General features: G+C 44.2%; 1 protein-coding gene across 1 annotated transcript in view; it reads left to right on the top strand.

Moving 5' to 3' along the window:
- The window catches only part of WDR7 (WD repeat domain 7), a 241548-nt gene that overhangs the window by 140582 nt on the left and 73024 nt on the right, over window positions 1–27942 (top strand). The window contains exons 21-22 of the mRNA XM_056848181.1: window positions 10075–10261; window positions 25361–25478. Of these exons, the coding sequence (XP_056704159.1) occupies window positions 10075–10261; window positions 25361–25478 (305 nt within the window). The remainder of the gene's footprint in view (window positions 1–10074; window positions 10262–25360; window positions 25479–27942) is intronic.

Raw genomic sequence — 27942 nt, 5'->3', positions numbered from 1 at the left:
GCTTATCAGCCAAGGCCCATTGATTGCTAACTGGACCAACAAATTCGGACAGAAAAAAATGTTGATTGTTTGCTGCTTTCATAGCACTGTAATATAGTTTCATAGCTGGACTAAAAATACACTTAAAGCTGGTAGAGTTGGATTCTCTCCATAAATTGAAACAAGTCTGAGCTAAAGCTCATTTACTGTCTTGGAACGGAATTGATCTTGCTTTCACATTTGATTCACCCTCTGCAGGTTTTGAGAGGAAGAAAAATAGCATTGTTAGGTCAGTTTAACTAGGCCAGAGTTAGACGGAAAAGATTGGCAAACCCGTCCTTTTAATTCTTTTCTCTTTCTTTGTGGCCAATTTTATGAGCAGCTGTGCTCATTTAAATGTAGTTTAGCGCCTCTTCTGACATAAATATACAAACGGTGTTTTTTTCTTCTTCCCCATGGAGAGTACTTGCCTAAAGAGTAGTGATATTGTTTTATATGCGTGTGAGTGTTTGATTAAGGCACCCACAAGTCTTATACATAATATCCAGAGCTAGCAGTGTGCATTTCTAGGGGACTGTACTTTGTAAAAGATAAAAGATTAATTGCTCCCTATGTATACATTTTTGAGCTTTCTTCCCTCTGCTGTAAAGGACTACCAAGCAAGCAGCTGTGTTCATTCCCACTCACTGCAGGCCTGCAGCATTTCATCAGCATGCGTGGTTTCCAGCCTAAAATCCCTGGATATCTTCATTTCCCCATTTATTGACATCAGAGACTTTTTTTTTTTCAAATGATGAAATTATTCCATTGAACATTTGTGATGGGAAAATCTCACTGCAGCAAACCCCAATTTTAATCTTGGCATGCATATGGATTATTGGTCCACTCAGATGCTCATAGACTGGACTCCCAAATGTATCTCTTTTGAAAAACAGGGAAAGTATGGGAAGAACTAACTAGTAGAGTAGTCCTTTTGTACGGCTCTCTCTAGTAAAAATTTGACTGTTTACAAAACTCATGGGCTCATGCGTGCTTGCATGCACTATGTGCCTTTCCAAAATCTTGCTGTGACTTAAATTATAATTAAAACTCCTAATAAATTAAAACTGTAATATAAAGCTACCCAACATCTGCAGATGGAATGACATTCATGTTAATTTTATCTTCGTCACTGAAAGCTCGTCAAATAGGCTTTGCGTAATTACCTGACTGAGAACAACAGAAGCAGATCTTAATCTGGCAATTTCAACTGGTAAGGGGGAGGGAGTTCTGTTACTTAATGTCATACTTCCATTCCATTTTTGTTTCAATTCTACCACTGCATTTAGAACATGTGTGCTGATTTTTCCACACATGTAACAGACAAATCATTTCTGTAAGAACATAAGAAGAGCCATGTTGGATCAGAACAAAGGTCCATCAAATCCAACCTTCTGTTCTCGCAGTGGCTGACCTGTTGTCTCTAGGAAGCCCATGAGTGGGGTGACTGCAACAGCATCCTCCTACCCATGCTCCCCAGCAACTGATATAAAGTGGCATACTGACCCCTCTGGTACTGGAGAGAGTAGATGTCCGTCATGACTAGCAGTCATTGATAGCTCCATCCTCCATGAATTTGTCTACTCCCCTTTTAAAGCCTTCTAAGTTGGCTGCCATCCTGTGGCAGCGAGTACCACAATTCAGCTGCATGCTGTGTTAAGAAGGGGCTGTGGCTCAATGATAGAGCATCTGCTTGGCATGCAGAAGGTCCTGGCTTCAATTCCCGGCAACTCCAGTTAAAGGAACTAGGCAAGTAGGTGATGTGAAAGACCCTTGCCTGAGACCCTGGAGAGCCGCTGCCGGTCTGAGTAGACGATACTGACTTTGATGGACCAGGGGTCTGATTCAGTATAAGGCAGCTTCAGGTGTTCATACTTAGATCTACCCTGAATCTCCCTCCCTTCAGTTTCAGTGGATGACCCCAGGTTTTAGTATTATGGGTGAGGGAGAAAAGCCCTGTCCATTCTCTCCACACCATGCATAATTTTATAGACCTCTATCATGTCTCCCCTTCCCTTTTTTCTAAGCTAAACAGCCCTAGGCAATTTAACCAGTCCTCATAGGGCAGTTGTTCTAGCCCTCGCCTGTGAGCAGGTGAGCTATTTAGAAACTCTCTCAGCCTCACCTACCTCACAGGGTGTCTGTTCTGGGGAGGGGAAGGGAAGGTGATTGTAAGCCGGTTTGAGTCTTCCTTAAGTGGTAGAGAAAGTTGGCATATAAAAACCAACTCTTCTTCTTTTCTAAGTGTTCTCCACGTACTAGCCATCTAAACCAGGGGTGTCAAACATAATGTCCGAGGGCCAGATCCGGCCCCTTGAGAGCTCTTATCTGGCCCGCAAGCCAGCCGAGGCAGCCACCCACCCCCACTCTCGATCTGGGCTGGCGAGGCATGGCCCAGTCGGACCAAATGACATTTATGTCATATCCGGCCCTCATAACAAATGAGTCCGACACCCGATCTAAACCATCCCTTCTCTCTTTCTGAAACGGAGGGTTTCTAAAACGCTCCATGGACTGCAGCGGTGATCAGAGCTGCACCTTTGCAAGAGTCGAGTAACAGCCCACTGAAATTATTAGAATTGGCCAAGAGATAAGGGCAGAATTAACTGTTCTGAAAAAATGAATTGATAACATCCCATTCATCTTCATTTTATTCTTCAGCGAGTCTCTTAATATTTGTTTACAGTTCCTGGGGAAAAAGTGCGCCACAAATCTTAATTTGTAGACTTTGCACAACAATCTGCTTGTGGCGTCGCTGAGACACGCCGCCTTCAAAACCATATACCCTTGCTTTTTCTTCTTTTTTTTACAGTTAGGCCATAAAAGGCTGGCAGGCAAATAAGAGATGCACTTTAAGCCTCTTTTAATAACACAATTAAAGTAATAAAAAATATGTCTTACTGTTTCATTAATTTCACTGTTAGAACATAAAGGGCGTTGGATGATGTCTTTAAATCAATTGGAGTCTTCCCCCCAGGGCTCAAAAAGTCAGGATCTTATCTCGTATATTTGCACTTAGGAGCTCATGTTTAAATTTCATTTTAGCCAATGGTGACAAAATCAGCAAAAGCTGTTTTACGTAAAATTTAAAAAAAAAAAAAAACACCCCGTTCTCAGGAACACCTACAAATGCAGAGTCACCGCAGACTTAGTGGAAGGATACGGCTGTTAAAAGGTCACAAAAGTGTGCTCCTTCCAACACTACTTCTCTCCTTCCTGACTCGAATACGTTTGAGCATTTTGTTTGGGCGCTGATATTAGCTGTGGTTTAAGAGAACAAGGATTTTGCTGCACAAGCCCGTGAAGAAGTGTAAGAAGTCAGCGTGGTGTAGTGGTTAGGAGCGGTGGTATGGAGCGGTGAAGTCTGATCTGGAGAACCGGGTTTGATTCCCCTCTCCTCCCCATGAGTGGTGGAGGCTAATCTGGTGAATTGGATTTGTTTCCCCACTCCTACACACGAAGACAGCTGGGTGACCTTGGGCAAGTCATTCTCTCTCAGCCTCACCTACCTCACAGGGTGGGAGGGGAAGGTAAGGTAATTGTAAGCTGATTTGATTCTCTCTTAAATGGTAGAGAAAGTCGGCATATCAAAAACAACTCTCCTGCTATTTCGGATGGGTTTAGAGCCCCTTGAAGAGACATCCGCTTTGTGAAGGACTGTTAGGGTTGCTGTGTCCCTCTTTGCCACCGGTGGGAGGTTTTTGGGGTAGAGCCTGAGGAGGGCGGGGTTTGGGGAGGGGAGGGACTTCAATGCCATAGAGTCCTATTGCCAAAGCGGCCATTTTTCTCCAGGTGAACTGACTTCTATCGGCTAGAGATCAGTTATAATAGCAGGAGATCTCCAGCTAGTACCTGGTGGTTGGCAACCCTAAGGACTGTGTAAGTGGTATAAGACGCAAGGGGGAAGCCACTGCATTACAGAAATTTCTGCCTCTTTTGTGACCTTGTAAATTAAATCTTCTGGGCATGTAGTAGGGGTCACTGGGTGTGTGGAGGGGAGGTAGCTGTGAATTTCCTGCATTATGCAGGGGGTTGGACTGATGACCCTAGTGGTCCCTTCCAACTCTATGATTCTATGAAAAAAGGACTTAACCCACGTTCCCCACCCAAAGGAGTGGTTGCCTCTTAGCCGGTTTTGTTTCGCACTATTATCGCCCATTCTTATTTTGCAGATTCATCGGCGCCTGTCGCTTATTGTAATCCTTTGAGCTATTATGCACACTTGTCAATAGGCGCTGAGTAAATATGCCAGGCACCAGCCTCTACCCCTCCTCGCTAATGCAATCCTTGGCTACTGTACCAAGGCCGATGCGTATTGGCGGATTTGCATTAGCATAGATGCTGCTCATCCCGCACTAGATAATGGACTCAAAGGTTAAGAGCAAAGGATCGCAACGGCCCCAATCAGGGAAGCTTTTCTAGGGCTAATTACCTCTTCACTGCGCTGACTCTAATGTGACATGTTTATTGCCTTAACTAACAACTCATTAGCTTAGTTGATGTTTTTGTCAATATTAATTCGTTCATTTAAGCCAAGTCAAAGCTTAAACAAAGATGTCCAGACTGAGAAGTGGGCAGCGCGGTGACTTTTTGTTTAGTTCATCTTTCTCCACCACCACCCCTCCCTTTCCCCTAGCTCAATTTAAACAAGATAAATGTTGACGGGAGAAATATTTAGAGTGTCTGTAGGTAGTAGGTGTTTGCTAATGTGTTAGCGTTCAAGGGCCAGGGTGCTTTATTTAAATAGGGGGAGGCTTAAATGGTTCGGGAGTGAAATGTTTAATAAATTAAAATGCACACTTAGTGTGTGTCTTGGGAAGAGACAGGTAGACATGCTTTGAAAAGGAGTTCAGTCTCCAGTAGGTTGGGCTGAGCTGCCTAGGAAGGCGTGCCGATTGGCCAACGCCTCCCGGCTGCTAAATATGGCAGGCGGTGTGTTCAGTAAACAAAAATGAGAAGCCGAGTTTTGAGAACTGCCTGTAGGAGGGGGAAAAAACACATAAAAATCAATACTTTATCTCAACCACAGCAATAAGTAGCTAAATGAATGATATTAAAAAGAGCCACTGTGTAATAGCATCACAGTAATGATCAATTACATTTATCTAGGAAACTTACTTGTTTAGCTCTCATTCACATTTTACTAATGGACGATTGCGGCAGTTCATTATTTCAGCGGGCTTCATTTGGAAATGAAAATAATCCATTGCAAGATTCATGATCACGATTTCAGTATGCATAAACTGGAAGTAGAAATGAGTATGACAGAGGCCTTGGGTTATACCGGGGCTGGGCTTGTGTTTGTTTGTTTTTTGTATTTTTTTTTTAAGGGAGTACGGAAAAACAGAAACGAAAGAGAAGACCTAATTAATTTTGTGTTGAACAGCCTAGGAGCTGAGGATGTAGCGTAGTACGGATGGGAATGTTCCCAGTCACGTCTCCTAATTGAATGTTAGCAGTTAACTCCAGTGCAGTAAATGTAAATGAAAATGTGGGGTTTATTGCGTTATCTATAGAGAGCCGTAAATGTACCAAGTGGCTTTTCAGAGTCCATCCCTACATAGGGATGTTGTGCCGAAGCGACTGGTATCCATAAAGCTGCAAAGGGTGCACTTAACAGCAGTGAATTGAAGAAACGAAAGCATTTTTTTAATGCAGCTTCACAAGGCATGTTGGAAGGTGAGGAAAAAGGGAACAGGGTAGACATGAAGGCTGGTGGCATCTAGACGGGTAGCCGTGTTAGTCTGTCACTAGCAGTAGAAAAGCGCAAGAGTCCAGTAGCCCCTTAAAGACTTAACAAAATTTCTGGCAGGGTGTGAGCTTTCGTAAGCCACAGCTCACTTCTTCAGATACAGCTAGTTGTGAAGAGAGCCAGCGTGGTGTAGGGGTTAAGAGCGGTGGTCTGGAGTGGTGGACTCTGATCTGGAGAATCGGGTTTGATTCCCCACTCCTCCACATGAGCAGCGGAGGCTAACCCGGTGAACTGGGTTTGTTTCCCTGCTCCTACACACAAAGCCAGCTGGGTGACCTTGGGCAAGTTACAGCTCTCTTAGAGCTCTCTCAGCCCCACCTACCTCACAGGGTGTCTGTTGTGGGGAGGGGAAAGGAAGGTGATTGTAAGCCGGTTTGAGTCTCCCTTAAGTGATAAAGTTGGCATATAAAAACCAACTCTTCTTCTAATTCAGCAGTCTCTAATAAGGAAGCTCAAGACTATGCATTCTCTGGGACTTATTAGAGATCTGGGATTTCTGTCTCATTACCAATGCGGATTTTTCCATGGCCTACTATCCCTCCGCAAATCACACCTAATCCAATCATTTACTTGCTTTTGACATTTACATTGTCATTGGGTGTCTAATTCACTCTTCTCTACTTAAGGATAGATGGACTCACATTCCAGCTGGACAGATGGACTCAAATTCACGAAAGCTCACACCCTGCCAGAAATTTTGGTAGTCTTTAAGGTGCTACTGGACTCTTGCTCTTTTCCGCTGGTATCTAGTTAGACTGCTTGCAAGCCCGATGTGGAAAGCACAGAGTAAAATGCCTGATTTAAAAAAAAAATCAGATTTAATAGACGTACACTACAAATTCTTTCCACTCAAGACCCTAACCATCAAAACCTAACAACAAGACCTTGCGGGGTTTCAAAGAGGCCGAGGCTTTAGCAAGTGATACCCCCCCCCTCCAGTATCCTTGGTTGAGGTCAGCTCTGCTACCCGAACTGCTGCAAGCAATATTCCATGTGCCTGCTGTTGTACATTAACAAACAAGCTCCGCTGAGATCTCTCCTAGCCTAGTGTTTACTTCCAGGGGAAATCCCTCCAGTGTCTTCCCTTGACCTCAGAGCATGTATCTGCAATGCATGAGAATTACTAGGGGAAAGATACCTTGCTCTGAAAGGATGCAGCCACCCAAGAGGTCACATATTTCCCCTACCACCACCACCATACGCACAAAACAATATATATCACACTGGGGCAGATTTTCTCATTACCTCAACATTGCTGTGTAGAGTTGCCAACCTCCAGGTGGTGGCTGCAGGTCTCCTGCTATTACAGCTGAACTCCAGGCGACGGAGATCAGTTCCCCTGGAGAAAATGGCTGCTTTGGCCATTGGACTCCCAGTCCCTGGCATTGAAGTCCCTCCCCTTTCCGAACCCTGCCCTCCCCAGGAATGTGGTGATTGTGTTGTGTATTCTTTCTGTGTGTTTCATCTGTTTTGTGTGTTCTTGTGTGTCTTTTGTATACTTGTCAAATCAAGTTTTTAAAAAAGAAATTGCTCTTGTTATGGTGCGCAGAAATATTGAAGTTTCTCCGTTAAAAAAAAACAACAACTTGAGGACCATGAAAAAATCATGGAACACAAAATCTGGCCACCTGTACTCCAAGCAGCTGTGGTGGGGAAAGGCCTTGTTCACTTAGCAACACTTAACGTAAGTGGCCGGTCATTATTAATTCATTTGGCATTCTTTGTAATAACATAAATCTTAGCAAACTAATTTGGTTTTAAAGTGCTTATAATAAGGAATCTCCAGAGGTTGGAACTTTAATTGAGCTATTAATGAACGCATCATTATCTTAAGGTGGCATTATTTTCTTCCGTCAGCTCTTCAACCACTGATGTCAGGAGACGGTTACTTTGCCTTTACTCGGTTCCTTTCTCTCTGTGTTGCATGCATGCCATTTCAAAGGGAGTTCCACATAGTTAAACGTTCTCCGTTGTTCAGAAAAGCTTCTGTCTGGCAGCTCTGCGTTTCTCTCACAGTGTCTGGCAAGCCACGGATAGTTAGCGTAAAGGTAGAAACTGTGGTACTTCTGGAATCGGACTCAAGGAACGAGGCTTTCTTGTGGGTCCTGGATTCTAGTTCTCCTGCCTTTCACTTTGGCCGACAAGGACCATAGCTTAGTGGTAGAGGACATGCTTGGTATGCAGAGGGTTCAATCCCCGCCACCTCCAGTTAAAGATTTGGGGTAGACAGCTTAATGGACTAGTGGTCTAATTTGATACAAGTCATGTATGTGTAGTTTGAGATTGGTGGTGATGGTGGTCATAGAAAAGCCCCCTTTGCCTTAAAACGGTTCCCAAACTGTGCTCCACAGAGCACTTGGTGCACTGTGTACATAGATTCATAGAATCATAGAGTTGAAAGGGACCACCAGGGTCATCAAGTCCAACCCCCGTCACGATGCAGGAAATTCACAACTACCTCGCCCACCCCACTCCCAGTGACCCCTACTCCATGCCCAGAAGATGGCCAAGATGCCCTCCCTCTCGTGATTTCCCTAAGGTCATAGAATCAGCATTGCTGACAGATGGCCATCTAACCTCTTCTTAAAAACCTCCAGGGAAGGAGAGCTGACCACCTTCCAAGGAAGCCTGTTCCCCTGAGGAACCGCTCTAACTGTTAGAAAAGTCTTCCTAATGTCTAGGAAGAATTTTCTAATAGTTAGAGTGGTTCCTCAGCGTTTCTGAGGAGTGGACATCTAGTGCTTTGTGAAGAGATTGGAAAGAAAAATACTAGTCATTTGGTTTAGTACAGAGGTGCTAGGTGAAAATTAGTGCTCGGTGACTAATTTCTCTCCTGAAAAGTGCTCCGTGACTCAAAAAGTTTGGGAACTGCTGGTTTATTTTTTTATTATTTATTTTTTAAAAGATATTTTATTAACATTTTTAAAAGCAAAGATAACAAACAAACATATACCAACAATAATCATGGAGAACCTTTTGGATATCTGACGACTGCAGCAAGGATAGTACTGGGAACTGCTGGTTTATTTGATTTTTACCCCGCCCTTTCTCAACCAAAGTCAGGCTCAGGGCGGATCTCAACAAATGTCAAGAGCATTTGTTCAATCACCACCGTCTTAAAATCAGGGCCCACAGGTGTTGGCTAATAGCAGCAGTAGGCAATCGGATTCTCTCAGCTCAGTCCTTGGGCTTTTGCCTCTCTCTGTACATCCCTGCTTTTGGGAACTCGCTACGATGATCTTACGTTGCATTTTGAGGAGCAGAACCTCAGGGCTAAAGAGAACAATTCACCCTTCCAATCAACAACCCCACCTTTTCCCCAGTCTCCCTGGAGACCACAAACCCTTGTGTGTGGGGGGGGGGGGAAATATGCTATTGGGTCTGTGACCCAGCACATAAGGGAAAGCATGCGCTGGAATTTGAGGAGCTTCATCTGTGTCTGTTCAGCACAGTCCAGAGGAAAAATAATTTTGTGGGTTTCAGAGAATCTTTGAAAAAGCCCACTGAAAGGTTCAGTAGAAGTTGTATTATCTTGATGATGCTCTGTTTTGTAATATTTAGACGTCAGGGTCTTTTCCAAGCCCTTGACCCTGTTTTTTGCCCCCTGCAAGGATCCCTGATTTACAGATTAATTTGGTGTTTGGTGAGGCCCAGTGAGTTTTTTATTTTAAGTCGAAATAGAATTGTCATAAATAAGGCCCAGATTCAACAGGATAAGTCATTTTGACGGAGGGGTAGGCATTTGTAAAGTCCATGACGTTTTGTTGTTTAATGTAGCATTTCCGCAGGCCAAAGGCCATGGGATGGGTTTTCTTGTTTGCGTGTTCTTGTATCCTATTGATATATAAAAAGAAGAAGAGGAGTTGGTTTTTATACCCTGATTTGCTCTACCTTTGAAGAGTCTCAAACCGGCTTACAATCACCTTCTTTTCCCCTCCTCACAACAAACACCTTGTGAGGTAGGTGGGGCTGAGACAGTTCGGAGAGAACGGGGGCTAGCCCAAGGTCACCCAGCAGGCTTCATGTGTAGGAGTGAGGAAACCAACCCGGTTCACCAGATTAGAGACTGCCGCTCATGTGGAGGAGTGGGGAATCAAACCCAGTTCTCTCTGAGAGACCACTCTTAACTACTACACCATGCCGGCTATATCAGGGCTCAGCATTATAGGCTTCTTCATCAGTAGACTTCTATGGTTTGTGCTAATGGTAAACATTTCAAAATACATGGGGCGGCATTTGAAATCAAAATAGCCACGTTTGATCTCTTCCTGACTCTGGTTGTTGTTGTTTTTCTTGCATGACAGGCAAGGCTTTGACGTATCTTCTGCTCCAGCCTCCCAGCCCCAAACTTCCTCCGCACAGCACCATCAGGAGAACGGCCATTGATCTCATTGGACGAGGGTTTACCGTGTGGGAGCCTTACATGGACGTGTCTGCTGTGTTGATGGGCCTGCTGGAGCTCTGTGCAGATGCCGAGAAGCAGCTTGCCAAGTAGGTACTTCTTCCCCCTCGAGTTCCTTGGCTATGTGGTGATGCGCTTCATTTTGAGTAGGGTTGCCAGGTCCCTCTTCGCCACCGGCGGGAGATTTTTGGGGCGGAGCCTGAAGAGGGTGGGGTTTGGGGAGGGGAGGGACTTCAATGCCATAGAGTCCAATTGCCAAAGCGGCCATTTTCTCCAGGTGAACTGATCTCTATCGGCTGGAGGTCTGTCGTAACAGCAGGAGATCTCCGGCTACTACATGGAGGTTGGCAGCCCTAATTTTGAGGTATTGGGTTACGTTGAGATCCTGTTCATGGGAGTGACCTAATGGGTTTACCACAGTGTGGGACGTGGGCCCCCTACTTCGTTGGACCGGTGTGCACTTGAAGGATGCTTTGAAAGGATAGAGTGTGTGAACAGAAAATGGCAGCAGAGACAATCACAGAATTATTGAGGGCGGTATTGGCCTCGTTTCTCTTTTGGTTTCCAAAGGAAGGGGAAGGTTTACTCCTTCACAGCTAGGAGGAGAGATCGCTATGGCTATGGAGACATAAGGAAGTCTGAGTCTGTGGCCACGCTGAGGGTATTTATTTATTTATTCATTAGATTTGTACCCCTCCCTTCCCGGCTTTGGTGGGTCTACCAGGATGAGCTCATCACTTTGCTAGTCAGTCTGCGGCTGCTGAGCCATCTGAAGCTGGTGCTTTTTTATTTCAATTTTAATAATTTTTATTAAAATTTCAAAGAAAAGAAAACCACACATAACAAACGCAGTCATTCCCATGCCTACAATATAATCCACCTTCCAGGGGATTCATTCTAAATGTATCCTTTCAAACTTACAGAGAAGACCAAAGGCCTATTCAGCTATCTTACAATGCGTTGCTTGATCTTAAACTATACCAATAATAATCTTCAATCAGCTAATATTCTCTATTTACCATTCCACATAAGCTATATCCTGTATATATTAAATATATCATCTAATATTGCTATTCCAGTTATCCCCCCCCCCTTTTTATTTTTCCAAATAAGCACAAATATAGCATGGCCCCTCTTTACTTATTTGCAGTTTAAGTTTAATATACTCAAAATAAGATGCCCAGTTCTTCTGAAATTCTTCCATTGATCGTCCTTTCACCAAATTAGATAGTTTTGCCATCACTGCGAGCTGTTTTTCCCCCCTATTCCTTTCTTTTCATTTTAAAGCTAAGACTCAAAAAGCAAGCACGTGCCAGGGAATACACTGGCGGGCACTTAAGGCGCCGTGTTCGGGGTATAGTGAACGGCAGTCTGTCTCTTTTTAACAAACTCTTGATTTTTGTGATCTGGCGACACAGAGCTGGTTTCTGTGCCAGGGCGTGGGTATACACACTATATACTGTGGGCTCGTCAGTTTTCAGTGGGTTGATGTATTGAAACATAGCAGAATACAAAGCAGCTAGTTAGTATGACGCCAGGACTAGGATTCTGTGATGCGCAGTGCCGTCAGTGGTGAGTTCTCTGTTCTCTCGCCCCAAACCAGATCCTGCCATTGTGTTTTATTGGGAACAATCATTTTAAGGGGTTCTGTTTCCCAAATCAGATCTGTTTTAAGGGGTTCTGTTTCCCAAATCAAATCCTGCCCATTGTGTTTTATTGGGAACCATCGTTTTAAGGGGTTCTGTTTCGTGGCGATAGTAAAGAATCCCTTATTTGTATGTTTGGCTTGACCATTCATAAATAGATTTATGGGTAGTTTTTTTTTAAAAAAAGATCAGTCGTAAACTACTTCTTTCAGTTTTTAAGAAATCAAATTGACAGTGTCAAATGTTTTTGAATTGCAAGTTGTTTGGCATCTGCCCTTTGGCTTACATGGTAAATGTACTTAAGTACATGTACTTAAGTAAATGTACTGTGCCACAGACCTTAAGTCACAAACCTGGACTTTCACAGCCCATTCCTTAGCTGGCGGCGTACGGGGACAGCGGGGAAGAGGCGTGGCCATTCCCGTACGATTCCCGTACACTGTTAAACAAAAAAAAAGCCGTTTCGCAGCTTTTTTTTGTTTAACTGGGGTCTTTTGCCCCATAGGGAATAGTGAGGCTGTACCTGCTAAAAAACAGGTGCAGCACCGCTGTTTCCAATACCGGCCTACCGGGCCGAACCGAAATAGGGAGCCGCCGGTCTCCCGCCCCCGGAACGCCCCCCTGCGCCGGCGCGGCCGCTGTACACCGTGGCCTGCGCCACAGAGAGGCCGCACCAGGAGATGGGCAAGGCGTGGCTCCATGGCACTTGGGCGCCGGCGGAGCCACCCACCCCACCAGCGTAAGTGCGTGTAATCTCGTGATTACACACACGCTGGCGACGGGGTCAGGCCGCCTCCTGAGAGGTCTCAACCTGAAACCTCAGGAATGGGCTGTCAGTGTATTCAGTTGTGGTTTGAATAACATTTGTTCTACAGAGAATTAATCCATGGTGGTAGCTTGTATTTTTCTTTGTTGTTATTTGTGTTAAGGCACAACTGCTCCAAATTTTATCTTAAATGTAAATATAATTTTAAACCAGTATAATCACTTGAATCCTATCTTTATGAAAGGGATGAAAATTTGTGAATGATCCCTCATCCAACTATACTGACAGATTTTAGGGATAGTGAGGAGAAAAGCAGGGGAACCATGACATATCAGATGTTTGACGTTTACTGTGAGTGTTTTTATGTGTTATACAATTAGTGTCGAGCTGAACTGCCCTAAACTTCGACACTGTTCACAGACTCTGAATTTGTGGGGCTGACTGTGTGGGGAGGGGTCATGATGAGGTGCAAAGAGTTCACCCCACTTACCCATGTTGGTGATTTTGCTTTCAGCTGCAGTGACGTGCCATCTTTTTCATGTACTTTTTCCAGAATATGGCATAGTGTTGTTTCCTGTACTTCACTCTAATATGGCTTTCTGATGATACCACATAGCCAATAAAATGTGCTTATTCCTGGCCTTCCTGGCCTTATTCCTGGCCTTATTCTTGCGTCTTGAGGGTAAAGATTTTTTTAAAAAGATGTTGTTAACTGAAACAAGGAACATGGTCGATGTTAAGTTTACGTGAAAAAGCGGCAAAAAAGGTAGATGGGGGAACGCCGTAAAACCTTTCATACTGCCTAAGCTGTATCTGTGCTCCTCCTTGTGCTGAGAAAGTTCTAGAAAGAATTCTTGACAGAGTGAAATATTCAGCTACGAACCCATGTTTGCCACCATGTGTGTGCTGAACAAGGATCGAAAACCAGTTCTGACTTCCTGATGCGTACCTGTATAGTACATGTATTTTCAAGCACTTGTTTGCTGCATACAAATTATGCCTTTTTAGAAGAATAGCGTCACACCTAAAAAGTACTGCATGTAGAGAGGTCCTTGTGCAAGTTCTTATGGGGTGGCGTTTGGCTTAACCACCTCGAATCTCCCGTTATCACTCATTCCTACATGTGGTTAGACTCAGTCACCTCTTCATCCTGAGTCTCTTTTTACTGTCAGGGCAATCAGGTTTCATGTTAATAAGCGAATCGGGTTTCATAACTAGCCCTATCTTTATGCAGTAAATAAATACGACTGAGTACTGCACGCAGAATGAGAAGAGAGTCTGTTGCATCCGTTCATATTTCTTTATTTGCATTAAGATAATTCAGTCCAGGCTCTTCCACACAATTTTTAGTGGTGGATGTGATAACAAACAAAATGTATGCAAGGCTAGTAATGCCGTTTCTGTTCAAGTCTCCAAGACGAATTGTTAACTCAGTGTAGTAATCTTGCCATTCCAGTTCAAGGAGGATGTCTTAATGTGCTTTTTGAGCTTCTTAAAAGCTTGTCACACTTGCTTAAAACAAAAGCCAGGCTTCTGAAATACTTCAATGCAACCAGCACACTCCCTACAAGGGAACCCGGTAATTCTTTCTTGAACAGTACTATGTACTTAGTCTTAATTTCATAATCATGTTAATGAGTTGCTCGTATTTTCCAGTTTTTAATCTGACTCAAATTTCAATAGGTGTATTGAAAGATTTTTTTTCTCTCCTTTAAATTCATACACTGTCCAATCCCAGAGGTTTGCCGTTACCTAACAGGCAAGACTAAAAAATGCAGGCAATTAAAATGACCTTGAGGAGTCTATATAGATATTGTTGTGTATCATCTTTTTTTCTTACGATTAGAGTTGTTTCATGGAAATATTCGCACAAGGTATTCACTCGGTTCAGGAAAATATAACCAGCAAGGTAACTGAGAATGAGAATATAGCAGGTATTTCTTTGCTGTTTCCAGTCATTGCAATCTTTCGTCAGAAGCAAGACACAAAATACAGCAGTTGTGGTGGTCGTGTGCCAAAATTAATATCTGCATTCATATTGTAAATCAAATATAATTGCAAGTAAATTAAACAACGGTGTAAATTAAATTAAACAACAACAGCTCTGTTGCATAGATATAGTTGCTTTTTTACGAAGAACTCGTAATCAATGCACTTGCAGCCTCCAAGTGATAAACAAAACCTTTTCTTGGTTTTGTTGCCAGTTGTCATAACTTGAAAAAATCCATCCTTTTTATGTTTACTTCTTACTTAACACAAACGCGCGCACACAAACTGTCTGCAAGTCAAACGATGTCATATTAGCCAAAGGGGATAGCAAAATATGTTGATGTAATACAGATTGACACAAAAATTACATTTCGTTCCAATAGAGACCTGGTTAAATCAATTATATTTATAACCTTTGATTAGCTGTTTTTGCACTAACTTTTTATGAGTAATAAAAACAAAGCACAACAGGGTATTTTTTTTTATTCACTAATGGATCTATGCCACCTAATACAAACACAGTTTTGGCTATAATTGACAGTTGTGCCATTTGTTCCAAAATTGCAAACGTAACCAAACCACAATTTCCGATCTGTTTCTCATGGTTTAAATTACACTGGAATTGTGATGTTCAGAGTTGAGTATTTTTAAAAAAATTTTTGCCACCAAATAGAAGTTCCTGCTTAAGTGAAATGAATAAATTTGTTTTAACAGTCAAAGCCTAATATACATGAATGGTTTATGACACTGAAAGTTATGTATCTTAATAGTGTTTTTTGGGGGGAAATGACTATTATCTACTTGTTCGCTACCGATGTTAGCGTTTTATGTACCCTACCTAGTGAAAAAGAGGCAACAAAGGCATCCTGGTGACAAGAATGTGTTTTGATCTGTGCACTCCTAGCTGAAAATTTTTATTCCAAGGCATGTTCAGCATCTGAGAATATAAATGTCATGATTGCGACAGCATACTCCTGCATGTATCAATAAGAGAACTGCATGATTTTCTGGCAAGCTCAAAATACTCCCCCCCCCTTATTCGCTTGATGAATTTTGCACTAGTTTTCGCCATTTAATTATTTATGGAATGGATAGTGAGGGAGGGAAAAAACATGCTTTTCTCAGCAGCCATAGAATTGTGTTTGCATTTAGCATGTGAACAGATTCAGATGAATCAAGATTAAAAACTAAGGATGTTTTTTGTGTGCCGTACATAATTTTTCCAGTACGCTCATCTGTAATGCTTCTTTTAAAGATAAAAGGTCTGGTATTTAATAATAACTCTAAAGTAATTCCTGGGAATTACAAATATTTCCATTTAAAATTTTCTCACTTATCAGAATATATAATCAATGTTTTCATTTATCTTTAAATGCCTGGGTTTTTTTTTTTAATAAAGAAAAGCTTAGAACAACTAATTCAGTGAAACACTGGTTTATGTTTGTCTGTTGATAAAAATGTCACAGGAATTTAACTTTTGATTCTTATCCGCATCTGGTACTGTGTTTTTTTTTTTAATTATTATGATTAATCTTTGTATATACTAACTATAATATTCTGAAAACTATTTATTTTCTCTAATCCTGTAATTGTATTATCATGCATTTTTTCATTGAACTAGATTTAAAAAACAAAACCATTTGACTGATGTGGATTTCCATGTGGATGGAATGAACCTACACCATACTCCCTTTCCCCCCTAGTTGCACCTAGTCATCATTCTGAGTCATCGGATGACTCAACTTTGTGTACATTATGAAGAGGTGAATATTGATAGCGGGTCTTTGCTTTTTATTACCTGGCATCAGTGAAACAGATTTTCAGAGATCAGGCAACTGTGTTACTTGAGCCCAGGAAGTACGTGTGTGGCGCCGATTCCATCTGAAGCGTTTTAAATAAAATCCTTATTCTTTCTCTCTTTAATTTTTTTTTCAAAAAATTGAGAAAGACATGTTGTGCATGCTTGTGCATTAAGCATGGCTTTCATAAAGACCGAGGACAGCTTCTCAGGATTCCACTTTAGGCTCCCTAGTCCATCTCCCTCGCTGTCACAAAGATTAGTATTGCTCTCTCCGTATACCGAGCCACTGAATAAATGAATGTATCAGCATGTAGCCTTGAGGAGACCAATGCAATTTTCATCATGATAAATTGCATAATAAGCGAGAAAGTGTTTGCTTATTAATCCATAACAAGATTTAGATTGAAAACGGCCTGTTATATCCGTGGCAGGTACAGTGCTTGACAGTAAAGGGAGGGGACTTAAGACAGAAAGAAATGGAGCAACAGAGTGTACAGGGGGTTAAGTGTGCATCTTACCCTCCCGTAGCCCCGCTGCGCTGCCCCTTTTTTGTGCCTGATTTACCGTGCACACAATAACAGCGCACAGCTGCCTTGCTTCTGTCTGTGATGTTAAGCACGGTTTATAAAAGGAGCTTTTATGTCAAGCGTGTGGTTTCGAGGGTGGGGGGAGGAGGGGAAAAATCGCTTCACATTTATTGACAAAAGGGGGAGAAAAACACATGCAGTGTTTATCTTTTTGTGTGTTACTCGTGTGTCTGAGCGTAAGTGTGTGTGTGTGTTGAATAAAATACGTTTCCGGGCTGGAGTGTGCTGGAGTGTTTTGAATGACGCCTCTACTGTTCTAAACCCAGCTCTTTCCCCCACCCTCCAATCATCCTGCTCCCACCCACCCACCCTCCAAAACAAAAGATTAGACTGTACGTTGAGTGGAACCGTTCACTCGGGAGGATTAAGAGTATTTTTCTAGCATTAATTAGGCTTTGATTCCTAGGCTTGGACAGCTGTAGGGATCTTTGTTGCCCATAATTTCCCCTCTTTGAATGATAAACCGGAGGCTGTGATTCAGATTACTTTGTACAGTGCATCCTCGTGTACTGGGATGCAATTAAACAGCAGCTTTAAATATTTAAATGGTGGGCGGGGGGCTTAGTGTAGTTCATCAGTACTGTTTCCACGTATCCTCCTCTCCACCCGAGCAAGGCTTGCGCTGAGACGGAACTTGATGGGGTGAGATTTGTTTTCCATCTTCAGACAGCAGTAGTCCAAGACTGCAAGAAAGCGTAAAGGATTGAAACAAATAGTAGACAGCGTACCAGTCAGAGAGTGCGTGTAAAGTGTCCTCAAGTCTTGGCCGACTTATGGCGACCCCTTATGGGGTTTTCAAGGCAAGAGACTAACGAAGGTGGTTTTCCATTGCCTGCCTCTGCATTGCAACCCTGGTCTTCTTTGGGGACCTTCCATCTAAGTACTAACCAGGGTCAACCCTGCTTAGCTTCTGAAATCTGACGAGACCATGAAGCCACCTGGGTGACCTTGGGCTAGTCACAGTTCTCTCAACCCCACCTACCTCCCAGGGTATCTGTTGTGGGGAGGGGAAGGGAAGGTGTTTGTAAGCCGGTTTGATTCTTCCTTAAGTGGTAGAGAAAGTCAGCATATAAAAACCAACTCCTACTCCTCCTCCTTCTTCACCTTTCACCCCAGTGGGGACCCAAGGTGGTTTACAGCATTCTCCTCTCCTCCGTCTTATCCTCACAACAACCCTGTGAGGTAGGTGAGTCTGTGTGACTGGCCCAAGGTCACCCAGCAAGCTTCTGGGGCAGAGTAGGGATTAGAATCTGGTTCTCCCCTATTCGAGGTCTCCACTGTCACCCCTACACCACAAAGATGGCATTATAGTAAAGGAATGAAATGCAGGCCCTCTTAGGACGGAACTATATGTTAAACATTCGAGTCCAGTAACACCCGAAAGACCAACAAGATGTCCAGGGTATACGCTTTCGAGAGTCTGACAGAGAATAAGAAGAGTTGGCTTTTATATGCCGACTTTCTCCACCACTTAAGGAAGAATCAAACCGGCTTACAATCACCTTCCCTTCCCCTCCCTACAACAGACACCCTGTGAGGTAGGTGAGGCTGAGAGAGCTCTGAAAGAACTGTGATTAGCCCAAGGTCACCCAGCTGGCTTCATGTGTAGGAGTGGGGAAGCAAACCCAGTTCACCAGATTAGCCTCCGCCGCTCATGTGGAGGAGCGGGGAATCAAACCCGGTTCTCCAGATCAGACTCCACTGCTCCAAACCACCGTTCTTAACCACTACACCACTCTGGCTCCAAAGGGTGCTTGGACTCTTGGAGGCTTATACCCTGGAAACCTTGCCAGTCTTTTAGGTGCTTCCAAATGCAAATCTTGCTGTTCTGCTGCAGACCAGTATGTCTACCCACCTGAAAATATGTTGCATATTGTTTGCTTATTTCAAAGGGGTTCCCCCCCGCCCCCCATTACATCTTGCAGCCACTGGCAGCTGTGGTTTCAGTGGGGAGACTGCTTGAAGAGAGGGGATGATGAGGCGCTTGTTTTTTACTTGCAGAGGTGAAGCTGCTCAGAGGGGCGTGGTTTTCAGGGGGGAGCGCTGGAGGATGGGGGAGGGGTTTAAAAGTCCACCCATGACCCTCCCCCTGGAAATTGTAGCTCCAGCAGCTGCCATCTGAGCAGAAGGGGGGGAGTCCTTTAAAGCAATCCCAGAGCCTTGCGCAGTAAGGTATAGGTCTGTCCTTAGTGTTACTGATACGGAAGCGTAAGATCTCTGACTTCGAATGGTGTCCAGCGCTTTCCGGTTGATCCAGTCCTCGCGCCTGCTTTTGTTTTATGCCAGGGCCCTAGCGATGATGCTAGCGCTGCTCCTTCATGTGCAGTTCTCGCTCTGGCAGGCCAGCTGGCCTGTTGACAGGGAGGGGTTAATCTCTGGCCACATACTAACACTGCAAAGGGTCATTAGTGAATTAACAAGGAGCCTGTTGCTATCCAGGAAAAATCTATGCCTTGCCCAACAGGAGGAGGAAGAGCGCCGTTGAGAGAAGCATGTGCAGATCTTTCCTAGGAGCAAACTTTTTTAACATTGAGAAGTTGCATTCCGAATTTTTTTCTTTTTGTTAGTGTCGCATTAAAAAAGACCAGCAGCACAGAAAATGCATGAATTGTATCATGTTAACAACGTAAGAGCCCTGCTGGATCAGACCAGTGGTCCACCTTGTCCAGCATCTGTCTCATACAGTGGCCAACCAGTTGATATGGTAAAGCCAGCGTGGTGTAGTGGTTAAGAGCTGTGGTTTGGAGCTGTGGAGTCTGATCTGGATTCCCCACTCCTCCACATGAGTGGCAGACGTCAATCTGGTGAACCGGGTTGGTTTCCCCACTCCTCCACATGAAGCCAGCTGGGTGACCTTGGGCTAGTCACAGTTCTCTCAGAGCTCTCTCAGCCCCACCTACCTCACAGGGTGTCTCTTGTGGGGAGGGGAAGGGAAGATGATTGTAAGCAGGTTTGAGTCTCCCTTAAGTGTTAGAGAAAGTCGGAATATAAAAACCAACTCTTCTTCTTCTTCCTCTTCCTCTTCCTTCCCCCTTCTCCTCCTCCTCCTCCTGGAGAGAAAATGGAGGAAACCTGAGTAGAAAAACAAAAAAAGGGGGGGGGCTCAACCAGATAAGTACAGAGAGCTTCAGAGGCTGAGGTGGAAGAAGAGTTGGTTTTTATATGCCTACTTTCCCTTCCTCTCCCCACAATAGATACCTTTGTGAGGTAGGTGAGGCTGAGAGAGTTCAGAGAGAACTGTGATTAGCCCAGGGTCACCCAGCTGGCTTCATGTGGAGGAGTGGGGAATTGAACTCAGTTCACCGGGTTAGCGTCCACCGCTCATGTGGAGAAGTGAGGAATCAAACCCGTTTCTCCAGATTAGAGTCCACCACTCCAAACCACCGCTTTTAAGCACTACACCACGCTGGCTCTCTAACTGTAAACTATAACAAAATAATTATATTTATTACAAGGTGTACACTGTAAATTTGTTAAAAACACAGGGCCTGGAATGCAGGCTACATATAAAAACACCAGTTACAAAAATCTCATACACACTTGATTCAATGTAAATGACCGATACCGGACCATACGCGTTTCAGCCTGAATAAGGCCTTCCTCAGTTGTCATAAATACAAAAACCGATTATTAAAAACACATCCGGAAATGAACCTTATGAGGTATTTTTAACTGAAAACAGGAAACCATAAGAGAAGGGAGGCCAAAAAAAAGCCAAATTAATATAACTAAAATCTATACTATAAGTAGAAATTTTTGAAGAATCATTAAGTAAAAGAAGCAGTATATACCTTAGATCCAGTGTTGCCTGATACAAATTCTTAACCCAAATCATGGGTCTCACAAAGGTATACAGCAGTGGTTCCCAACCTTTTTTTGACCAGGGACCACTAGGACTTTTTTGTTCGGTGCAGGGACCCCAAGGTTCAAAATAAAAATTCCGAGAATTTGAAAATAAACTTTAATTATAACTGTTAGTTAAACATTAAACTTAGAATAATATTTGAATATATATTTTTATAATAGAGAACTTTTAATTGAAAATATTAATTTATTATGGGTTTATAACTTTGTTTCGCGGACCTTAATTTAGTTCTGGCGGACCCCTGGGGGTCCACGGACCCCCGGTTGGGAACCAGTGGTATACAGCATGGGAGGAGGTAACAAGTAATTCTTTCTAGGGGCAACGACAAAAAACCTTGATCCGGCCACCTCCGAAGGAATAGGAAAAAAGACGACTGTGGGGGGAAACCTGTGTGTGTACTTGCCACAAATTCGACAGGTCCTGGGTCCCACCTTGTATTTCCTCTTCTCTTTGTGCCACTTCTGACAGCCTTAATAAAGCGAGGTTCCGTTCTCTGAAACATGTAAAGCAGGCATGACATTTCTTCTGTCAACAAGCAACGGTCCCAGTGTGCTTATCAGACTACCCGACAGCGCGCGCCACCGACAAGCTTTCTGATTGTAAGCAGGGCAGCGGTTATGCTAAACAGCTTCGCGGGTGAATGTAATTTTTCCCCCTCTTTTCCCCCCTAGGACCATACCTCCCCCACCCTCAAAAAAAGTATCTGTAAATATTAGACAAAAATTGGTTTGGTCTTCTGGCAATCTTGAGTTATGAATGTCAAGTGTATTGTTAGATAGAGGGTTTAATATGGCTAACAAACATTCCTTTCCCTGTGTATTGTACTGTGAGGGGGGAGGAGGAGGATGGTTTTTATATATGCCGACTTTCTCTGCCACTTAAGGGAGACTCAAACCGGCTTACAATCACCTTCCCCTCCCCTCAACAGACACCCTGTGAGGTAGGTGGGGCTGAGAGAGCGCTGAAAGAACTGTGATTAGCCCAAGGTCACCCAGCTGGCTTTGTGCAGGAGTGGAGAAACCAATCCAGTTCACCAGATTAGCCTCCGCTGCTCATGTGGAGGAGTGGGGAATCAAACCCGGTTCTCCAGATCAGCGTTCATCACTCCAAACCACTGCTTTAACCACTACACCACCCTGGCTCTCAGAAAAAGAAGAAGTAGTAGTAGTAGTAATAGTAGTTTTTATATACTGACTTTCTCCACCACTTAAGGAAGAATCAAACCGGCTTACAATCATCTTCCCTTCCCCTCCCTACAACAGACACCCTGTGAGGTAGGTGGGACTGAGAGAGCTCTGAGAGAGCTGTGACTAGCCCAAGGTCACCCAGCTGGCTTTGTGGGTAGGAGTGGGGAAACCAACCCATGGGGTGACATCACATCCCGACGTTTGCTAGGCAGACGGTGTTTGCGTTGTGGTTTGCCATTGCCTTCCCCAATCATCCACGCTTTACCCCTAGCAAGCTGGGTTCTCATTTTACCGACCTCGGAAGGATGGAAGGCTGAGTCAACCTTGAGCCGGCTACCTGAAACCAACTTCCATTGGGATCGAACTCAGACCATGAGCAGAGCATCCCTGCAGTAGTGCAGCTTACCACTCTGCTCCAAGGGGCTCTTACCATTGTACTGTAGCTGCTCCTATATAGATACATAACTGCTGGCTGGTTAGCAAGCAGTAGGAATCTGTTTTTCCATTCATATTTCATATATAAAAATACAGTAAACCACAGTTTCCCATATGGAGAATACCTTTCTCCTTTGCAAATGGAAAGAGTAACTCTTCACGAGGGCCTGTAAAGGCACTCAGTATAACCATCCTCAGAGCGGTCAAGTTTGTATTCTATCAGTATGTTTGCTGCTTGCCCTGTAAACTGAGAACATGGTGAGAAAGGCCAGACAGCTGCCATTCACCCTAATCTGTTTCTACTGCTTATGCCTTTGCAATGCCCGCTCCCTACGATACTGTGGCCATTCACCCTCTGGTTTGAAGTCCAGCAAGGAAACATGGCACAGTCCCAGCTGACTTTCTCAAAAACGCCTTCAAATTAAACATAGCAGGAGGAATCTCTTTGTTGACCAACAGCAACTGAGCCATTAAAAAAGGTAAAGCACCGGGTCATTGCTGACCCATGGGGTGACATCACATCCCGACGTTTATTAGGCAGACTACGTTTATGAGGTGGTTTTCCATTGCCTTTCCCAGTTGTCTACACTTTACCCCCAGCAAGGTGGGTAATCATTTTACCGACCTTGGAAGCATGGAAGGCTGAGTCAACCTTGAGACGGCTACCTGAAACCGACTTCTGTCGGGATCCAACTCGGGTCGTGAGCAGAGCTTTTGACTGCAGTATTGCAGGTTACTGTTCTGAGCCACTGAGCCACTAGTGACTTCTAGTCTGTTTTGAAGCTCTATTGAGAAACACGGTAGGGTTAATTTGACTATAACAGCCAACATACAATCTGCCTATCGGGCATGAGTCGTGAGCATCCTTGTGCTTCCTCTAACTCCCTTCCTTCTCATTTTGCATGCCCTGCTTCTCTCGTTGACTTCTTGGCTCAGGTTTGAACAGTTCTGGCTGGAGTGGAAGCACAAACCCAAGTTGACCAGTTCAGATGTAACCCAATTCGTCTGGGTTTGCCTGGACCAAGAAGCCATTAGGGAGAGAGGGTATAGGTGGGAATACAAGAGTGTGTGTCTTGGACTGGACTCTACAACTGTAGTTTGGCCATTAGGTATAAATCAGGGCCTTGACTCAGGTAGCGTGGCTATTGCTTTATCATAGCAAACTGCTCAGTGTGCCCTCGAGCACTAGTCTTCATCCTGTGGTTCAGAACTCTCAGGTGAGCCCTAAAGAGCCGCCATTTTTTGCTGATGTTTTGACGGATGTGCAGTTAGAGTGTGTGCAAAGAGAGGAAGGGCACCCTTGACTCTCTTTGCACCCAAACCCAGAGGAGCAGTGGGACGATGGCAGCAGGCCACTCAACGGTGGAATGGATTATTATTTTTAGTACGGGCAAGTTCAGACAGCATTGTGTAGTGGGTAAAGCAGCATTTCTCAACCAGGGTTCCCCAGAACCCTAGGGTTCCATGAGAAATTGCTAGGGGTTCTGCGAGAAACAGTGATGAAAAGACCAATCATATGTAAGTCATATGCAATCATACGTTGGTGTTCCCTGAGACATGAATATTATTTCAAGGGTTCCGCAAGGGTGAAAAGGTTGAGAAACGTTGGGTTGAGGTGGCGGATTAGGACCTGGGAAACCCAGGTTCAAATCCCACTTGTGCCATGGGAACTTCCTGGGTGACCTTGGGCCCATTACACTCTCAGCCCTGACCCTGGCTAGTATTTGGACAGGAGACCTCCAAGGAATACCAGGGTCTTGATGCAGGGGCAACATCCATTGCCTTGAAAACCCTACTGGGTCACCATACGTCAGCCATGACTTGACAAGGTGGGACCCCTGGCAAAAGCTTTCCCATGCTCCCCCTGCAAGTCTGGCACACCTACTCCACCCCCACCAGTTGGTCCTCAAGCCGGCCCGCCCCCGATGAGTGAGGTAGTAATGCAAGCTGTCTTATGTTCTTATACCTATTCTCTCCGATGTCAGAGGAGCATGCCTATATTAGGTGTTGTGGGATAATGGTAGGATAATGGTGCTGCAGTCGTCTTGTTTGTGATCTTCCTAGAGGCACCTGGTTGGCCACTGTGTGAACAGACTGCTGGACTTGATGGACCTTGGTCTGATCCAGCATGGCCTTTCTCATGTTCTTATGTTCTTTCTGTTACATGAATTCCTGCCATGTGCTTTGGCAGCCCGGTGAGTCCCATGCTGCTAGCAGGGGGGTTAATGGTGGGCCCTGGGTCTCGAAATGTTGACAGTGTTAACAAGTGGTGATCGCCTTGTACACTTAGCCTTGTAATGCAAGAAGCTCCAAACCAGAGCATCATGTTTGGAAGTCTGCCGTATCCTCCATTTATAATGGCTGTACATAGAAAGAGAGGGACTTGGCGTAGCACGCCAAAATGGAAATGAAATCGGTCTCTCCCAGAGCCCTTTTGCCCTGCAAGCCAGAATAAACCAATGCCGTCGGCTGATTGGAATAATAACGGTAGCGCCGCCGAGCGCATTATTGTCTGTAAAACTACCGCCAAGAAGTAAAACACATGATTTCTTTGCATGACACTGTATATTTGCGTTGCCCTCGGCTCCGCAATATGTATTCAGCGCTGCAGCCGGATAATTTGTTAACAAGGCCTTTTTAACACTTTGGACAGATGCACATATTGTTTTCAATCTTCACGGTAAATTATTTGATTTTGTATTGGATGCTGGAACACCCTGACTCCTAATCACCGCTCATTGTTGGGAGTCCATTATATTCTAACTGTTTGAGTGCTCCCGTTGACCTTGAACTGACATTATAAGCTGTGTCTAATCTTTTCACTCTATATTTCTAATGCCTCTTTTCTTTTCGGGTTTTCCCCTCCCTCTCCCCCCCTCCCCGCCTTCCCTCTTTGTCTGATCTCCGATTAGCATCACAATGGGGCTGCCCCTGAGCCCAGCAGCTGACTCCGCCCGCTCGGCACGCCACGCTCTCTCGCTCATCGCCACGGCCCGACCACCCGCCTTCATAACAACTATCGCCAAGGAGGTGAGCGGAAGAACTTTTCCCTGCTGCTCGCTGAGCTGTGCTTCAAGGAAGGACAATTACTTCATTGTTTAGCGAGAAGAACTGTTTAGGAATTGATTTACCCATCTTTTTTAAATATTTCTCTTTATGTTTTGCTTTTGTTTCTCATTCGTCTCTGTATATGTTCGTGTACGTTTCTAGGTTTGGTATTCCTGCGTTCTTGTTTTGTGGGTTTGTGTGGGTGCGTGAGAGAGAGAGGTAATATAGAGAGGTCTGTGTGTAGTTAGTATAAAGGGTATGAAAACTAACTAAACTGCACTGCAATGAGGCCCTGGATCCTTAGGAATATGTAGTTAATAATAGAAATTTTTAAGTAAATATATGACTGACAAAGACCAGCATGATATTACTAAACTCTCCAGCTTCTGTCTTAATCGGCAACAGTTGTTCGGTAGCTTTGCTACTCATTGACCTATTTCAGAGTACTTTTTATGCATGGGTATTATTTGGGATCCTGAGCTGAGAGCAGATAACCAAATCAAAGTTTTATATCTATTTTGCCACATCATTGCATCTTTTTTGCCACATCACAGCATGATTAATTAATAAATAAACTTATAGCCTTCGGTTCTCACCGAGGCTTGAGTTGGATTGCATGGGATAAAACAGGGTTGTCAAATAGCACGATAGCATGAGATATCTAATAAACAAAGCAATAGGACTAGGGTTACCAAAAATAGAAAGTCTGCAAAAAAAAAAAAAAAAAATCAGACATGATATGTCAAACAATGCAGAGAATGAAATTACAGCATTAGAACTCAATGCAGTAAGAGCAGAGTAATATATACAATTAACAGATAATGCATACCCCTAAACAGTGGCGTAGATTACAGTCTCATATTCTAGAGTCTTGGTATGATTTGGCGCCAAAGGCCATCTCTAAGAAACAAGACCTGGACTACCATGCAGAAAAGGGTCTAAATTATACACTTAGAATGTGGAATTTTCTGTTTGCATGGCCAGTGCCATCTTGAACACTCACATCAGGCTCATGGTGGAACTCTGTATCCTGCCAGCCATTGTGTTGTGATTCCAAACACGCCAAAAGGATGAAGACAATCTAGTCATCTCTGTGTGTATGGTTCTCCTCCAGATATAGGCCTCTGCAACTGCCTTAAGAAAGTTAACAATGATTCATGGGATGTGAAGACCTCAGAACTCTGAAAGATGAGGGGGCACATCATGATAGGAAATCCCTTATACACTGCAATTTTTAAAATTGATTTGCTTACAAGATTTAATACACATACCAGACCATAAAAACAACAATTAAAACACTGGGCAGGATCAGTGAGGGAATGCCAGAGGAAACAAAAAACAGTGCCCACTATCGCTTGCACTCATGAATGTACACAGCAGGTACTCACATAACATACCACGTCACCAGGGAGGCATATACAGGCCAGGTCCAAGTAGTTGTAGCTTTCAAACGATCTGTGAATCCACTTGGTGTTCCCATTGGGGAGAAAGGAGGGGGAGAAAGGAGGCATCCCCTATGTTACTGTTGTTATTATTTGCTTCCTATATCCCCCCCTTTCTCCCCAATGGGGTCCCCAAGCAGCTTACAACATTCTTCCCTCCTCAGTTTTATCCTCACAGCAACCCTGTGAGGTAGGTTAGGCTGAGAGTGTGTGACTGGTCCAAGATCGCCCAGCAAGTTTCCATGGCAGAGGGAGGATTCAAACCTACATCTCCCAGATCATAGTCCAGCGCTCTAACCACTACACCACGTTGACTCTGTATGATCTTGCAATCCCTGTACAGTGGGAGTGGCACAGGATTGGGCAAACAAAATGGTCCATACGCACACAGCTGTTCTAGAGCCCCCTCACTAGTGCTAAACCCAGATTTCGAGGTTTCCTAAAAAGATGATGATTCTGAGACTGATCACCTGAGCCAGGCAGAATCCTGGAAGAGGAGGAGAAGGAGGAGGAGGAGAGCTGGTTTTTATATGCTGACTTTCTCTACCACTTAAGGAAGAATCAAACCGGCTTACCATCATCTTCCCTTCCTCTCCCCGCAACAGACACCTAGTGAGGTAGGTAGGGCTGAGAGAGCTGTGACTAGCCCAAGGTCAGCCAGCTGGCTTCATGTGTAGGAGTGGGGAAACCAACCCAGTTCATCAGATTAGCCTCCGCCACTCATGTGGAGGAGTGGGGAATCAAACCAGGTTCTCCACCGCCCCCAAATCACTGCTCTTAACCACTATACCGTGCTGGCTCTCAATTGACAAGTCCGTTTGGCTTTGACAGTGCAATCCTATGTAGTTACTCTAGACTTAAATGCATTGATTTCTTCAGGTTTAAACTGCAGTAATGGCCCAGGCTAGCCCAATTTCATCGAATCTTGAAAGCTAAGCGGGGTCAGACCCTGTTAGTACCTGGATGGGGAGGCAGGCAAAGGCAAACTACCTCTGTTCATCACT

Source organism: Euleptes europaea, chromosome 4 (genome assembly GCF_029931775.1).
Source record: "Euleptes europaea isolate rEulEur1 chromosome 4, rEulEur1.hap1, whole genome shotgun sequence".
Lineage (NCBI taxonomy): Eukaryota > Metazoa > Chordata > Lepidosauria > Squamata > Sphaerodactylidae > Euleptes > Euleptes europaea.
This window is presented reverse-complemented; position numbering and strand designations above follow the sequence as displayed.